Below are 18,297 nucleotides of genomic sequence, written 5' to 3'. Positions count from 1 at the left end.
AATGCTCTCTTATTTTCTTCCAGATACTATGGCAAGTCCAAGGACAAGGCGGGTTCTTAAAGAAGTGAGGACTCAAGATGAAAACAATGTATGTAATATGATGTATGCTTACTGTTAAATGCAGTTGAATTCACTGAAACATGAATGCTCTAAGTTTATAGAGGCTTGGTTATAAGCAATTTTGTAGCCTTCACCTATCACTCATCACTTATTTCATCTGACAATTTTACTGTAAGGCAATTTTCAGGCCATTCAAATCACTGAAGCACTCTCCAACAATAGTGTTTGTTCCCTACCTTTACTCCTGTCCCCTTTCTCCTCAACATTTTTAGGTTCATCAAGACAAAAGATTACTGAAAAGAAAAATTTGTAAATTGTGGTAATTCAAAGTAAAATGATTTACGAAGATTTTGCTTCTCTGAAATTTTATAATTTGGCATGTTTTGTATTGAATTATTATTTTATGCAACTTTAATTCTATTAGATAAAATTGATTTGATTTGTTGAGTTGGAAGTATCTTTATTGGGGCATTATTCCAAATTTGTGGATTTTACGGGGGGCAGGGGGGGGGGATGGTTTGCCAGCATGAAAGCTTTTTTAAGTTAGTCCAAAATAATATATTCGTATACTTAATGCACTTTACCTTAAGGTATCCCTTTGCAAATATCAGTGGCAGCAAGTTGCTTGCATTAGAGTCATAGAATCTTGCAGCACAGAAACGGTTCCTTTGGCCTATCACATCCATGCTGACCTTTTTGCCTATCTACACTAATTCCATTTGCCCGCATTACGTTCGTATTCTTCTATGCCTTGCCTATTCATGTGCCTCTCTGAATGCCTCTTAAATGTAGAGATTGTATCTGATTCGACCACCTCCTGTAGCGTTCCACATATCAATCAGTCTGTTTTTTTAAAAAAAATCTTTCTTCTTAGATCCCTTTTAAAACTGTTTCCTCTCACGTTAAACTTGTGCCCTCTCATTTTTGATACCCTTGTGAAAAAGATTCTGACCATCTGCTCTAGCTATGCCTTAAACTTAATTATTTCTGCCAAAGGCAAGCAACTGCTACTGGCAAGCAATTAGAAGCAGCATTAGATTAGAACTGAGGCACACAAAGAAATGCAAAGGAACATTAATGATGCTAACTCTTAAAAGATCCAGGTCCATTCTTGTATTCTCCTGATGGCTGTATAATACAATAATGGATTTGATGACTAATCATGGCAATGAATATCCATCAATTGATTGCATGCATGTCAAGGCAAATCCACAATGGTGGCAAGCTTTCAGAATCGTAGGTCTAAAGTAGCCCACTCCTCCTGAGTGCACACAGCCCAGAATTCTAATGATGAGCATGAATAGAAGATGGATTGGTTGCTCTGAATTTGGAGTAGACCTTGGATTCATCAGGAATTTATCCATGCACTATTCCATTCTGTTAACTGGACTAAAATGTACCTGAATTTATTATGATCTGTTAATAAACACTTGTGTAATTTTAGATAACTTCATATCTATCCATAAATACAAGCCTAGGATAATGTTTCAGAGCAGTTAAAATATCCAGAGTGTTTTTAAAACCTGAATAAGACTGAATATTTAGTGATTTTCAACTTTGAAGAAGCCTCATGTTTTTTGACTGATAGTTTAATCTCATTTTATTTTAATGTTGCTTTATAGTCAGAGCTTGGCTTTGCTATTTGTTACCTCTTAGCCTGTAGATTGATCCTAGTGTTGTATGGCAGGTTAGGGTTTTATTTGAAATCTTAATCAATTTTAATTTTATCTTAAATTATAACTGTTTCAGGCATCTGAAAAAAGGATTTACCGATAAATGATATTTTCCACTGCATTAGTACTCCAGCATGCACTGTATAAATGCACAGCATTAGCAAAAGGGTAGGAAATGTTGAATTTATTCAGAATTTTTAAAGTATTAGTAGAAGTAGGCAGAGTTGGAAATAGGGGTTGTTCCCCACCTTTGTCTACTCTAATGCAGGACATGATGCCAATTAAATTTTGAATTGTAAGGCAATCAAATAAGGCTGTTTTTTTTCTTTTGCATACTATTTTAATCAATTTTCTTGATGATTGCTTCATCAGTGGTTCTTCTGGTTTCTGGTGATTTGTACATGAAATTTCATTTTTGTTACTACAGGAAATCAAATTTTTGTCCAGTTTGTCTTAAAACAAGAGTGGCTTAAGTTATTATAAGTGTCTCAGTTTTTGATGGAGGGCAGCATTATTTTTCAAGTTGTCTTCATTTTTGCACAATGTTTGTTTTCTCTTCTAGGTTTGCTTTGAATGTGGAGCTTTCAATCCACAATGGGTCAGTGTGACTTATGGGATATGGATTTGTCTTGAATGCTCAGGAAAGCACAGAGGTCTCGGAGTTCATCTCAGGTACATGAAAGCAAAATGAAAGCTAAATTCAAAATGGAAATTAGAGCAAAAGCAAACTGCTGGAGGAGCATCTGCAGTCTCTCATTTCTCCAAATAGAAATTTAGATGTTGGCTTGAGTTGATTTGTCAATCCCAAGTCACATTGCAACCCTGAGCTTGTGGGGAAAAATAAGGCCCAGTTTCAGTACCAATGCCAGTCTTGGGATTTTCTGGACATACTGGTAGATATTATTTAAGGGTAAATTGTTCTTTGTGAGGCTTAACATATTTGGAAAGGTTCCTGTCTGGTCAAGACTCCTATGTCAAAACCCAGTTGGATAAGAGCCTTGAAAATGAGTGATCTGTACCCCTGTTAAGTATTTATTCAGAGCACAAAGATGCTGATAGTAAATACAATATTAAGAATACATTATTACTTATGAAGATTAGGTTTAGTGAAGGAGGTTTTCCTACAGTCAGTAAATAAAGATGTTGCTGTTAACAAATAGAACTCTTGATCTATAATACAGTGAAAATAAAATTAACTATTTCCTACTATCCTGTAGCTTTGTACGGTCGGTCACTATGGATAAATGGAAAGACTTAGAGTTGGAGAAAATGAAGGTTGGAGGTAATACAAAATTTCGCCAATTTCTGGAATCACAGGATTATGATCCATGTTGGTCACTGCAAGAGAAATACAATAGTCGTGCTGCAGCTTTATACCGAGACAAGGTACCATAATCATCGAATTAATGTGGATTAAATGAAATTTAGTTGAACCTTAACTATGAAGTGAAACAAGCTTGAAGTGTTCTTAGTTAAATAAATTTTACTGCATTAGCTACGGTTCACTAGACTTGGATTAAATGTACAACCTTAAGCGAAATTTTGACTTCATTAGTTTGTTGCTTTGAACTGTATAACATCCCATTTTAATTCTAATCGTTTCCCTGGCCTGATGCTAGTTTCCACTCGTTGCAAAATATTTGGTGCAGGGCATTTCTGAAGTGTCAAAATCTGTGAAAGAGTAAGTTTGTTACAGCTCTCCTCTTAAGATACATTTGGTTATCTCTAGTTCAATGCCTAGTTGCCAAACAACAAGTGATTATAATATCTATAGTTGGTAATTATGATGTATCTCATGCCCCAATATTTGTACTAAAAGATATTTAAAAGCATAAATTGGTCTTCATTATATTTGCCCATTGTTAATGATGATTGTCAATAGTAAGTTTTTGTATATTGTCATCTATTGGTTCATTGCGTAGATGCATGTGAATGAATTGTTTGCTTACAGCATGGCACCTTCTAAAAATTAAAAGCTGTTCAGTTTAAGCTTATTTAATGTTAAGGTTATTTAATCTGGGAATCTGAATATGTGTGTCCAAACTCCAATCTTAGGCTCAACACTTCTGGCAATGTTATAACCTCTTGCTCCTTGAACAACTGATCGTGTTTCAAATAAATATTCAGGATCCCTTGACTCTATTTGAAAAAGTGGAATTATCATTCTTTGTCAGAAACTATTTGAGAAATGTAGTTAAGCACTGTGGAAGAATTTTTTATTTACTCTTGAAAGACTGCAGGATTAATCTATCCAGAATTTTCATGAGCTCTGTATTGTTGTTAATTGAGGCTGGTGTAATTTCATTTCAACTAAACTGAGAAAAAATTCATTTATTTCTGTTAATTTAAGTAAACAATCTTTAATATGCAGAATCTGAGAGTTTGTACATTTAGGGTGATAGATTAATGTTAAACAAAAATTGGGCTTTCATGTGCCGCTCTCTACAGGAGGGTAGTGTTTTAGTGATGGTATTAATATCTTCATGGTCTTCTCACGATACTGATTTCTTACAGGGAAGATTCATGTGTACTCTTAGCATTAGCTTATCTATTTCTGGATGTTTCCTATAACGTTTACTTGTGTTTTCCTTCAGGATGCTTTAGTGGCCTATTAACAGCCAAGATGTGTCATTAATATTGTGCATCTTTCAGTGACAATAGTTGCAGAGTTGGAAACTAATCCACAATTTGAGCCCAGATGAGCACCTCCCAGTTTATCCTATTAATAGTTGGCAGTAAACAAGGGATCATTTGAGTGAATTCCAAAAATAGCTATTACTAAGCCATCCTCAGTTGCACAAATACAATAGGAAAACTTTCTGGGAGAAATATAAAAATGCAATTTTTCTGCATTATCTTATGTATGTTCCAATGCTTTGTGCAAATAATGAAGCTTGGGGTTCAGCATACATTTTCATCTTGTTTCTTGGCAACCGCCTTAACAGAATAGTTTCTGCATCATTAACAATGTACACATTCATATTAAGTTGTTTTTTTGCAAAAAAATCTCTGGGTGCATTATTTGTTATGAAATTAGAAGTTTTAAAAAAGGCAAACTTATCCATCTGTCACTCTCACAGATAAGAAAATATGCACTTATTTTTCTCGTTGATTTTCAGATTGCTACTTTGGCTGAAGGTAGAGAATGGTCAATTGAAACGTCAGAGGCTCGGAATTGGACCCCACCACAGCCTAAAGTATCTGTTTCTTCAGCACATCGGTATTTAGTCCTCACTTTTTTATTAATATGTCACAGTTGCATATAATGTTTAGTAAAAGCCTGATAAGATTAAATAGGCTTCAGTAAAATGTTTAACCTTTGTGTTCACCAAGTTACGTATCATGGAGACAAGCCACTTAAAGTAGAGATATTTTGATACAAAAATTCAAGCAGTATAATTTTGTTAAAGGCAATGCCATAGTAAAAAGAAATTAAAATAATGATGTTTGTTCATGTACACTGTCTACAGACCCAGATCTTTGGTGGTCTTAGCAGATTGAACATAAGCCAGTTTTTTGTGTAATATTTAGGTGCTGAACCCTGAATATCCCAGATCCTTTGTGTTGCTTTTCTTGGGGTCTTGAATTCATGGGCTTAGCTCACCAGGAACCTCAAAACTGCTGACCACTGTGGTTAAGTTTCTGAATTACATCCAGTGGTCTGAAACCATTGATCCAGGAATTCAATTTCCCCCCAGAGCAACTGGAAAACTAAACACAAGGGATTTCTGAAATGGAAACTGTACACGCCTTTGAAGGCAAACTGCAGCAGAAAACCTGTAACCTAAAGAACAGACGGTGAGTGGAAAAAGAAATGCAGCAGGCCCTGCAACTTGCTGACAGCCATGGCAAGTGGCACAGTGGTAAAGCAGATAGTATTGCTGCCTTAAAGCTCCAGTGACCCAGGTTTGATCCTGACCTCCAGTGCTGTCTGTGTGGAGTTTGCACTTTCTTCCTGTGACCACATGTTTTCCCCTAGGTGCTACCATTTCCTCCCACATCCCAAAGATGTGCCAGTTGGTAAGATTACAGTGACTATAAAATTACCCCTAGTGTGGTTGGGTGGTAGGCGAATCACGTGAAGTTGATGGGCAGGTGAGGGAAGAGGTTACAGAAAAATAAGTGGGGGAATATCATTGATGATATTACTCTGAGAACTGGCATAAACTTGATGAATCAAATGGCCTCCTATGTTATAAGGGAATGTGTGGTTTCCAAGTGCTGACAAAGCTATTGATGGCCTGAATACTAAAGATCATACCCTGCTGAAACCCATGGCAAAGCTGAACCTGTCACCTTGGGTGGAGTTGAACACTTACCGTGTTGATCCCGAAAATAATTTTTTTGAAAAAAATACAGCTGGCACCTCAGGACAGCAGAGCTGTCGCCATCAATCTGCCAAATGCACTGGAAGGGTTTGTGAACCAATGCCAGTGTCCTCTCCAAGACCGGCATACTTGCCATTGAGACCCTAATTACACCGAGTCGGCTCCATTGCATATCCTATGTCATTCGTATGTCCTACATCAGACTCCCAAAACAGATGCACTATTAGTGACAGTAGAGGAAAATATCAATGATATGCTCAAAATCTCCATTGGAAGAATGCAGCACCTCCACTGACTGTTGGGAATCCCTGGCCCTCAATCACTCAAAGTGGAGGAGGAGGATTGGGAACTTCAAGTCCATGTGACAGGAGCACGCAAACCCAGGGTAAACAGTGGAATGGGTACACTACCTCACAAATTGCCTGCATGCCTGCCAGATGGGGCATTTTCTGCCTAATCTGTGGGAAAATTCTGTGATTCCCATATTGACCTGATCAGTCAAATCCCAACCCACTAAACTGGAATGGAAGGAAAAACTGCTGAAGAAGAATGATTTTATGATTCCATCCTTGCTGCCGTCTGGGAAAACTGCACTCCTCCCCAGACTTTTGCTATCCTAGGAACTGAGATCACCTCCCTATACCTCTCCATTTCTTTCTTTTTGTCTTTAAAATGCTACTTGAAACCTATCTCTCTATCCAAGCTTTTTGTCATTTCTAATATCTTAAGTGGATTGGTATCAAATTTTGTTTGATAATGCTCCTGTGAGGCACCTTGGGACATTTTAGTTTGTTAAAGCTCCTTTCATCGTTAACATGGCCCAGGCACGCCTGGCAATGAATGGCTAAGCTGGTTACGCACCATAAAACTTCATCTGTTTCTCTTGGACTTAAGGGAGTCAGGGTGACAAAGACTGTGAACTGAATTGTTGACAGAAACGTTTGGCAGTAAAGAGGAAGCAGATTTTAAAAAGGTTAATTGGGAATTTCATTTAAAGAGGTTGAGAGGCTAGGATTTTGATACTAACAGATAAAAAGCTAATGCTTTGATTCAAATGCAATTGGTAATATACGATTGAAAATAGAGAAAGAAATTGTATTTTAGGAATTGGCCATTTGATGTCTGAAAAGCAATATAGATGTAGTCATTTATTGGATTGAAGTGATGCAACTAGTTTTTTCACTTTGTAGGAAGTTGATGAAGGTAGAATGGAATGATTGATGAAAATCTGGAAGAGGTTGAATGATGAGTGAAGGGGGCATTAATAAAGAAATCTTTTAATGTTATGTAAAATTCTAACCTGTGATAGAGAAAAAATGGTATTTCCAGATAAGGAAGAATATAAGCATACTAGATGGTTTTTTTTAATGAATGATGTTTAGAGGCTTTTCTTTGTGCTGAATGATTAACAAGTGGTTTACCTGATGGGATGGCAGAGATAAAAGTTGGATTTTCTTTTGGAGGTATTTGGATGTTTTCATTGGGGATTTAATTGATTAGTTAGGAATCATGAACTTAAGTAGGCTCAATGCCCTCTTGCCTTTACTTATCTTTATGATTGATATGAAGATGGAACAGCTCAAGGTTATTGGATATATTTTAGAACTGATAAGATCAAATTATTGGATGTTTTTCAGCACAGAATAATGTGATCTTTCTCATGAGGAAAATAAAGTTTGTAATTTACTACTTCTAGTGCAATATTCCATCAAACATTAATGTGAAAAAGAAATACTTGGGGGTAGTAAAAAAATCAACAGGAGGTTGTGACATAACCACAATGAGCATGAAAGAAAAATCTATGGACACTAAAGATATCACCGTTTACCTGTACAGCTCAATAGTTAACTATTGTGCTTTAAGACAGCTGAATTTGACTATCTATTAAGACGTCTAATACAGCTTTGTTTAGACTTTAAGGATGAGAGTGTCTGCTATTAGTTTTATCATAAAGTTGCAACTATAAAGTTTTCACCTCTACAGAACTTGTGTTTCCTTAACATAATCAGAAAACTCAAAAATAATTAGAAAGATTAGATCCCATGGATGCTAATTGCATACTGTGCTCTGTTTTTGGGTTGAACCTTCTATTTACTCTAGCAAGCATTCAACTTTCTGGAAGATGTATGCAATAGTCAGTTGATTGCTGTTCTGTCTATTAATTGACTCTGGTCAGGTGTTCCCTTGAGGAACACAATCCCTTAGATTTCCAGATCAGATAAAACATTGTTGTTGGAAGCTTTATCCTATTTACCAGCTTCTTAGGTTCTCTCCTGCTTAGCACCAAAAAAATAGCAGGGAATAACTATTCATCTTTTTCTTAAGAAGAAGCAAAGCGTTTTTATTGCTCAGATTGGATGTTCTGGTATTTTACTTAAATCGTGATACGTGGAGTGTTACAATACACTATCTCAGAATATCACTCATAGGCAGTTAAATTAAAACTATTATAAAGTATTATAGCCTTGTATATCTTCATTGATTATGTAACTTAAGGAACCCATTCTCAACCGAAAGAATAATCTGTGAAATCTTTATTGCAGGCATAGATTTTTATCTCTGTCATTACTAAAGGTGCATATGCATACTTGCATCTTTTTTTTGTTTTAGCTGTAGTTCTGGAGCTAAGCAAACATCTGCATTATCATCTGATAAAATGTTTGAGGACTGGCTGAATGACGATAATTCCTACCAAAGGTAAAATGATACATCTCATGTATATCAAAAAGTATATTTGTTGCTTTTGCTATTGTTTTCAACTAAGCATTAGTGGTTAATTTCCTTTCATTATTTAAAGTGGTGGAGGATATGGTAGTCAGGATAATCGCTACGTTGGATTTGGAAACACTGTATCCTCTTCGAAAAAGGAAGATGATTTTCTCAACAGTGCCATGACTTCTCTTTATTCGGTATGAAAGTATCATAATTTGTTCCAGTTTTAATTTTTCTTCTGATACAGTAGAAGATTTCTGTGGGCTGCTAGTTAATACTTAATTTTAATTGTACATGAGCACTCATTGACACAGTTTCCTATAAATTTTATCTTTAATTCGATAAAGATTTTGTATTAACCTTGTATCTAATCTAAACTATGTACTCGTAACATAAATGAGTTAAGTGTATTTATTGAAGAAAATTAATCTTTTATTTGTTTTAACAACCTGTCTTCAGACTAGAGATTTTTATGCTGGAAATTGATTTTGAGGATGTGTTGCAATTTTTTTACCCAAAAAAAAATGAAAATGTAATGTTGGTAGCATTACTTAATGCTCAAATATTTCATGTTTTATGAAACTGGCAATTTCTGAAGGTTGGTAACACTGGAGGTTGTAGAAACAATACTGTAGGTATTACAAACACGATCATTCATAGAGGCAATTGGTCAACCTTATTCAGTACACATTTACAGTAGCTACATTTTTTAGCCAAAGAGATGACTTAATGATATCCTTGTAAAATATAATTTCTAGCCATAAGCTCTGTCATGGAAGGAAAGATCTTACAATTATATTGTCCTTTTCCTTTACTAATATTTAAAAATGCCTTAATTGGCAATTAATTACTTTTGAATTTGACTTAAGCAAATACAGCAGCCAGTTCATGCAAAGAATCTCTGTGGAAGCAAAGAGATGAAAAGATGGTCTGTTTTTGGAGGTGTTCAGCAAAGAACACTGGAAAAACTACCTCTACTATTTTTGTAGTACCATCTTCTCAAGTTGGAAGATGGACTTCAATTTAATGTCTGATCCAAAAGTTAACATTGCTGGTAATGCATCACTTCCGCAAAACTTGTGACAGCCTGAATTTTGTTTCTAAACTCTTGGGAGCAGGGTTAAAGCGCAACCATTTGGTTGGTGAATGCAATTCCATTGAGTTAAAGCTGGGGTTGGGAGATAAGGTAACATGTGCAATATAAAGAAAGGATCCCAAAATCAGATTTGAGGTTCTTATAACCTTCAGTTTTCTAAAGTTCTCATTCTTGCCTACCCTATTTGGATGCATGTAAAACTCCAAATCACTTGAATGCCTAATCAATATGTAAACATATATAATATTTTAATCTTTAGTGGGGGCTGAGTGCTCATATCTTTACATTGTCCGTGCGAGTACAGAAAACCTTATCTTCTAGCTGCATGCACTACTTACTAATTGACTGCTTGTTTGGAGCCTAAGGGGAACGGAGAGAATTATTGTTAGCATGGAATGCAGGCTTCATGTGACTGACAATTTCTGAAACATAATTACACTAGTACAATAATGAATTACAAATCTAAATTACAGAAATGAAAAGCTCATTTAGTTAATATAGATGAACAAAAATGAATGACACGGAGTCATTTCATTTGATTATGTTCACTGATTTACAGGGTTGGAGCAGTTTCACTGTTGGGGCCACCAAGTTTGCATCAGCAGCAAAAGAAGGAGTAAGTAGTTTTTAATCTGATTTTACTAACGCACACACATGGGCTTCCAAATGGATAAATGCAAAGGGATAGTATTTTTACTTGTGAACACGAAAATTTGCTAAATTTTTAAAATTTGATTGTCTGAAGATATTTAAAGTACTTGGTTTAAAAATTCATAGGTGAATGTGTGTTTTGGCAGGCAAGATGCGAAAAGCAAAATTAATTCAGCTTTCCGTGGCTACTTTCCCTATTGTGACATGTTTGCTTTTTAAAACCAAAATTAATGTCGAAGCAAGAATAAATTAGACAGAATTTGAATGAAAGTATGTTGATGAAAATGATCAACTTTATTTTATTCAAACAGGCAGTAAAACTTGGAAGTCAGGCAACACAAAAGGTACCATTCTTTTATTCCATAACTGTTTTGTATGTTGAGTGTTATTTGGTGTGACTGAGATATTTAACATTCTATAGTTAGTAAATTAGTATTGAAATCCAGGTGTTTTGCCTCAATTTGAGCAGCATTTCAAATTTTGATTTGTATAAAGGCAATGAATTTATTTGGGGGAGAAAATTTTTGATTATTATTCCTGTGCTCTCCAACTGGTGGGTTTACATCTCATAATATATAGTGAATTTCTAAAAGGCACTTGTCTGTCCTTGTTGCATTCTTGCTGGATAAAGGTCTGGGGCTACAGGCAGCAGCCAGAGCCGGTAAAGTTCCTACCTTCTGTGTGTCTTGTTCTTCAGCTCCAACTGTATTCATAAATCATGTGCCATCAATATTTTCTCTTGTATTGGTCAACATCATTTGATATTCCAACAGTCATTTTCCAGGAACTTAATTTAAGCCATTTTTTAGATGGTGCAATTAATATGTTTATTGTATATTAAGGTAGAAACCTTTTTATTATAGCTAATCAGTGGTCCATTTGCTTTGAGGTCTAGTGGGTTTAAGATGATCACCACTGGTATTACCTGTGTACTGATGTCTGATGCACAATTTCTTCTCTCGATTTTCTATTTTTGTGTCCATTTCATGTTAAAGTTGACTGAAATAAGGAAAGAAGTTAGACTAACTTCAGAAATTGTTTTATTTTCCTTGACTGTCACTTGAAGACTGAACGATACTTGGGTAGAATTCTGGTTAGCAGTCCTGGTAACAAACTATATTTCATGTCAGTCTAGACACTTGACCTTTGGACTATTTAACATTTTTGTAATGGATTTGAACTTGTTGGTCATCAGATATTTTCTCATAATGACCATATGTCCACTATGTCTGGTTAGCAAGCTAATTGAGAAATCTTATTTTTGCTTGAGTTCTGTACAAAATTAAAAGCAGTAGTTACATAATAAAGAATATTAGCTCTTTACCAACACACCAAATGTTTCCTGCTTTTGTAGAAGAATGTTTATAGCTCTATTATAACTTTATTACTGTTTTAGATAGAAGGCTTCAAAGGTCATGGTGGCTAAGTAATTGCAAAAGTTAATGGCTTACAAATGTGATTACATACTTGTACAGAAATTCTTTACAATAGTGGAAGTTTAGTGAACTAGTCAATAATTTTTGTGAAATGGGTTTGGAGATTATCTAGTAAAATTTATTCTGAGCCCTGGGGGTAAAATTCAACTTCAGAGAAAACAAAAACAGGTTGCTCCATTATAGACTTAGCCAATTTTTTTTGTTTACAGTTTGTACAAAATGTGACTTGTCTGTTATCAGTTTTGCACTAGCTGGGAGGTTGAATTTGCCCAACCCCACCCCCATGATATTTAAGAAATTACTGTATGGAAAAATAAAACTTTAAGTTAATTGGAGAAAAAAAGTGCTATGAACCTCTAAGCACTATTTGAACTATTTTGTAATGTAACTTTGACCCTTTTATTGGGAGGCCTTTTAAAATAACTTTCTCAACTGGGAAAAGAAATTGTGTGGTTTTGCTGGCTGTCAGTAAATAAATACTATGTGCATAGCTCATCCTTCTTACATTGAGTCGAGTTCAGAGTGCAGCAGAATAGATGTCTGGCCGAAGTTTTTCATGCATGTCATAAGAACCTGCTGCATTGCATTTGTCTTTGTGTGCTATCTGCATGTAATGTGAAATGTGCTTGTAGTTCTTGAGCTATTTGCTTCCTGCTGTTGTGCATAAATCTAAGAGAGATTCTTCAGTACTAATGAATTCTTTTCTTTTAAATAGGCAACAGAGCTAGGTCAAACACTTAATGAGAATGTGATCAAACCTGCTCAGGACAAGGTAACATGATACCCCTTAAAGAGCTCAAACTAATGATCTAGACACAATTTATTTGGAAAATTGCCTGAAATTATGATTTAAGCACATTTTCAGACTATTTTCTGAAATCAAGTATTATAAAAAGCCTTATGTATGTTAATGTATCATAAAATGATGCGGTGAGTAATCCACTAGATCAGATATTTTTGTAGGCTATCTATTGACATTCACCATTAGTTATGTCCCATGCACAGTTCAACGAAATGATTTCTACACTAACTCACTTGAAGTGTGGGCTAATATATTGCAACAAGGGGCACAAGATATCTGGAACATGAGTAAATGGGTTTACCACTAGTTATCTCTCAAACCTATGAGATTTAACAGTTACCACTCTTAAGATCTCTGAAGCAATTCATAAGTCATCTTAAAAGTAACATTAAGAAGTCAAAGGAGGAGTAATTTACACAGTTATTCACTGAACCTATATCTCATCCATTCCCTTGATCCCTTTGGATAATGAATATCCACAGACCTATAGAGTAAGAATTACAAAGACTTGGAATGCTTCAGTAAAGAAATTTCTCTTCGTCTCAGACCTACATAGCTAACCACTTATCGTAGACTTCTCCAGCTGGCAGAAGCAGCTTTAATTTTTTTCAATTTTTCATAATTTTGTATGTTTAAGTGAGATTGCATTTCATTTTTTTCTAAAATCTGGTAGAACGTCTTACTTGATCCCTCCTCAACCCAGAAACTGATCTGATATGTCTGCATTACACTGCCTCCAAGGCAAGTATATTTTTCTTGAGTGTGGAGGCCAAAGTTACATTCTGTTCACTCACTGTGTTCCCTCCAAGCCCTGTACAAATTGCTTCCTCTTGTAATCTAACCTTGCTATGAAGGCCCATGTGTCCTTAATCTTCCTAATTAGTTGCTCTTCTTGGAAGTTAATGGACTGCATTTTATGGGCAAATACATGATAATCCTGCTGTAAACCAATATTATGTTTTTTTTAGAAAGTAAAGTAAATATTCTCAGATTCTTCTCTTCTTTCCTACCTTCATAATTAGTTTATATCCATTTGCAGGCTTTTTGTGTTGTTCTCCTTGGTTTACTTTTTCAACAAGCATCGATTTGGCAGCAAACTTGGAAAGACTACATTTGTCCTTTGAGAGACTATACTGGCCTTCGATGCATTCCAGTAATGATGGCCAGCTTGAAATAAACATCCATTTATTTTAACCCACTGTTTTCTGTCCTTCAAATAATCTTCGATTCACACTAAAATACAACCCCAAATCTGTAATGACTTATTTTCTGCAATGATTTTTTATGTGCTACCTTATCAGGTACCTTCTAAAATCAAGTTCTGCTACATCCACAGCTTCCCCCTTATCTATCCTGACAGTAGCATCCTCAAAAAAAAACTATTGGGTACATGTTTTGTTTCATTAACTTCACTGATTTTGTGTAATCATTATGATTTTACAAGAACCTTGTAAACACATCTTTTAGTAAGTTCATGGATTCCTGACGACTAGTATTTCTCACATTCTCCGACCCCCCTCGCCACATGCTCCCCTCTTTCTCCCCACTGCTCCCCCCCCACACCCTCCAATTGAATAATATGTTGCATTTGCTGCCTTTAAAAAGAAACAAAGACTGGATAGTTTCTAATAGTGATGTTTTTAAGAATACATATTAACCAGGATGCCAAAACAAGGCCTCTATCTAAAGATGACATAAATGATGTTGCAGAACTTCTTCAGTTCTGCATTAAAGCTTCAACTCAAAGTTATCTGCATTCGCATGTCTTGAATGGGATCCATACTTGTGGTGAGAACATAAATATGCAGGGCATATCTGGTAAACTTGGATTTAACTGATTCCTGTATAGACAGAGAATCACAGATCAGCACATCACACTGCCCAGCAATAGATTTCCCAAATCATGAGCAGACCTGGGCTCCCAACCAAAGAAAGGGGGTGAAGTTAATGTTTCTCAGCCCCTCCGTTGTTTGTCATCCGTAGTGCAGTGTGAGAGTCTGATTTACTAGGGGACAGGGTAGTCCAATTGTTTCCTATCAATGGACAGGTGCAGTTTGGAATTCCAAAATAGAATGGCAGTTTGAAGTCCATTAGTTGCTGATGTGGTTTTATTTAGTGTCATAACCCATTGTTTGGAATTCCCTGTACAATATAAAACGGTTGTTGTATTCTTGCTCATGATCAAAATTTTGCTGTGTACAGAGGAAGAATTGGAAATACTGTATCTTTCCCAAAAACCGCTTTTATTTTAAGAGTTCTCTGTTTAGTTCTGCCTGTCTTGCAAAAGGGCTGTTACCAGATTTGGTTCAATAAGATGATGAATCTACAGTAGCTCTCTACAAGTTCATAAGTAACTGAAGGCAATTTTTACATGCAGGTGAAAGAAGGAAAATTTTTAGATGATGTTTCCATTGGCATGTCACAGATTGCTAATAAGGTATGCAGAAGGTTGAAACTGGGCATGAATCAAAGCCAGCTTTCATATTTTGTGCACCTGCTGCTAGAAACTCAGTATTTAATGTAGATTAAGCACCATTTCTTGGAAATGGTTGAATGCCTCACTGAAACAGTATTAAACTAATTTGTGAAACAGGCAAGTTCCAAGAATACGATATTGGTTGTGATTGTTATGTTACAGTTTACTACATTTTATAATGTAAGAACCATCTTGGGGGTGCACAGCTGCCAAATATGAGGACTGGCTTGTGACAATAAACTTTTTCAGTTTGGTGCTAATATGTTTCCTTTCCTTTTGTGCTATCATTGGTAATTACTGTGGTGAGTGTTTTCATTGAAAATTATGTCAATCAAAATTAAACTCAATTCCTTGTGTTTGCCACCTCTCTCATAATTAAAATTGAAGTTGCCCCTATTATTTTTGATTTCACCAATATTAAATAATAGTTGATATTTACCAATTTTAAACCTCTAACTTTTCTAGTTTTTTAATTGATACTAATTTCTTTTATTTCCTCATTTGTACTGGACCTTTTGGTTCTTCAGTAATTCTGAATAAAGACCCAAAGTATTTGCTTAATTCCTCTGCCTTTTCCTTTTCCTTTCTTTGATAATATTAATAAATAAATACACATTAGAGTGGTTTCATAATTTTCCCCATCTGATGATTTTAGGGAAGTGCTTACCATGTTTAGAATGCAGAGGATGAAGGCTGAATCTGTGAATTACATGGTTTATTGTAAGATTCATTTGTTAATGTTGGCAATATTATTTTCTCAGCCAAATTGCTAGAAAGCTAATTGTTAATATTGTGTAGTTTTTTTCTGGTGTATCTGTTTACGTATTTAAACATTATGTTGGGTTATTCTACTGTGAAGGGTTTATTCATCCTTTCAACATTCATAGGTACAGGGAGTGAGCGTGAAAGGATGGCAAGATGTCAGTTCTTTCTTTACCAACAAGGAATCTGCCTCACAAAGGTAATGCATATAAATTATCACATTTCTATAGCACAAAGATTTAATGTGGCATGTGGGGTTGAATTTTAATTAAATATACAATTTTATTGTGCTTTTTTATCATGAATACATAAGGAATCTTCCAATATAAAGAATAAATTGTATTATAAATTCTTACAGCAGTTCATTTTTCAAGTGGCTGATAGACTACTGTTCATTTCTCAAATGGTTTGATATGTTCTCTACATTACAGCCACTCAGTTGGTGAAAGCTACCAGAATAGTGGATTTGAAGATGGCTTCTGGGATAATTTTGGTGTGAATGACGATTCTAAAACAAAGAGTCCCCCAAGTACAAATGTTTGGGGCTCTGGTGAAAAGAATGATAATGCCTGGGGCGCAGTGGACACCACGATAAAACAGAGCAACAATAGTGATGCCTGGGACAACTGGGACAATAACTGGGCTGCGAGTGGGGAAAGCAAGAATATAAAGTCACCGAAAAGAGAAAGCAGAGCAACTGCAGATGATGATGGATGGGACAACCAGAACTGGTAGCTAGGGAAAGTTCCTCAAATTGAAAAGATCTACAATTCACTTTGCTTAACTTTGCTTTGTTGCTGTCATAAGCCAATTGGTATTCCTGTCCATAAAGAATCAATGTTTTGGAAATGTATCTTTCTAGAGGCTGGTTACATGCATATCTCAAACAAAAGAAACCTGCTCAATGAACAGTCTGTATTGTAACCAGAAAATTATCCCCTTAGTAAGTAGTTTAGGTTCAAGTGTTATATTTTTACACTGAATACATTGACAATACATTTTTCTATTTAAGGGAATATGTTTTTTCCATTAATTCACAGATTTATTTTTGTGTACATAAGTAGTTATTAGAAATCCACAGGGTATCATGGCAAAAAAAAAACAAAGTTAAATAGTGCAGTGATTAATTTTTTAGCTCAGGTTTTCTTTTTAAATGCAACAAATATAGCATTTGCTGCATGTGCTATACTGTGTCTGTCTGCAGCTTGAATATGTGTAGTTGTACAGGGCGAGTAGTGCTTGCAAGTTCATACTTAGTGTTCTCTGTGATTGTTATAGGTTTGGTACTAAGTTAATTGAAATAACATTTAATATTTCCGCTCCAATAATAACTGTTTCTACCTGTGCTCCAACTCTACCTGCCTTACCAAACAATTCATAATATTGAAGTGGCTAGTATCAGCCAATGAATGTTCTTTACATTTGTACTGCATTTCTAGTCTACTAGACTTGTACAGTCATTAAGAGATTAATGCTTTTACTAAAATAGTAGATAGAGGAATGTTTGAGTGTATTAAATATTCATTTGCTAATGCTGTAAGTAGCAATTTCTCTGCTTGTATCCATTTAAAAATGTTTTAATTTGGATTATTTTATTAGCTATTGTTATCACCTTGGATAGATGTCTCTATACTTGCCTTTTAAATGTATGACGTAGCATATATAAATACATCTTGTATAATCAGAGATAAACTGCATTCTCTGACCTTTGGAATATAATCTTCAAAAGTATGTTGATCTGCAACTGTGGTAGCATAGTGTCTGGTCTGCTGCTGCCTCCAAAACCTAGCCCCAAACATTCCGGTTGCTAATGATGTGAATGCCAATCAAGTATGACTGATTGATCTTAAAGTATTGGGGAAAAAAAACTCTGTGCAATATTTTTGAGCATGCGCAACAGGTTAACCTTTCTGTAACTTGGGGATAATTCAGCTTTTATGACCTAAAATCTGATAAAGATTTTGCTGATATGAATGGATATATCGAAATATAGCAACTTAGAAGTTGCTAATAACTTTGCACCCATTTTTGTGTGTGATTGCCTTTGATGTATGACAATAAATCAGATTTAAAAAGGAAGTTTTTTCTTTAATTATAAGCTCCCAGTTTATTTGTAAAATTCCATTCTGTTTGTTGAACTTTATTGTTATCTGGAAGCAATTTTTGGCACAGATATTTTGAACATGGTCGTAAAATTAATTCAAAAAGTCACCTTGGTGGAATAAAATGAGTTTCAAAATTATTTGTAGCGCTTCATTCGCAGTTGAAACCTATCTTCTGTTCATTTCCACCCAGTTTTTG

The 18,297-nt window shown here is 35.3% G+C and overlaps 1 protein-coding gene across 7 annotated transcripts in view; it reads left to right on the top strand.

Moving 5' to 3' along the window:
- arfgap1 (ADP-ribosylation factor GTPase activating protein 1) overlaps positions 1–18,075 on the top strand; it is a 33,219-nt gene extending 15,144 nt beyond the window's left edge. For 2 of the 7 annotated variants that reach the window (XM_052031176.1, XM_052031177.1), the window contains exons 2-14: positions 24–88; positions 2,296–2,405; positions 2,951–3,119; positions 4,853–4,953; positions 8,672–8,758; positions 8,859–8,970; positions 10,429–10,485; positions 10,832–10,864; positions 11,152–11,181; positions 12,672–12,728; positions 15,136–15,195; positions 16,122–16,195; positions 16,428–18,075. In XM_052031176.1, the coding sequence (XP_051887136.1) occupies positions 29–88; positions 2,296–2,405; positions 2,951–3,119; positions 4,853–4,953; positions 8,672–8,758; positions 8,859–8,970; positions 10,429–10,485; positions 10,832–10,864; positions 11,152–11,181; positions 12,672–12,728; positions 15,136–15,195; positions 16,122–16,195; positions 16,428–16,731 (1,254 nt within the window). In that variant the 5' untranslated portion in view covers positions 24–28 and the 3' untranslated portion in view covers positions 16,732–18,075. The remainder of the gene's footprint in view (positions 1–23; positions 89–2,295; positions 2,406–2,950; positions 3,120–4,852; positions 4,954–8,671; positions 8,759–8,858; positions 8,971–10,428; positions 10,486–10,831; positions 10,865–11,151; positions 11,182–12,671; positions 12,729–15,135; positions 15,196–16,121; positions 16,196–16,427) is intronic. The other 5 variants (XM_052031179.1, XM_052031178.1, XM_052031181.1 and 2 more) reach the window with 4 other exon arrangements.
- Positions 18,076–18,297: the final 222 nt, after the last annotated feature.

Source organism: Pristis pectinata, chromosome 16, assembly GCF_009764475.1.
Source record: "Pristis pectinata isolate sPriPec2 chromosome 16, sPriPec2.1.pri, whole genome shotgun sequence".
NCBI classification, from domain to species: domain Eukaryota; kingdom Metazoa; phylum Chordata; class Chondrichthyes; order Rhinopristiformes; family Pristidae; genus Pristis; species Pristis pectinata.
Note: the sequence above shows the minus strand (reverse complement) of the source record. Positions and strands in the feature narration are given on the sequence as shown.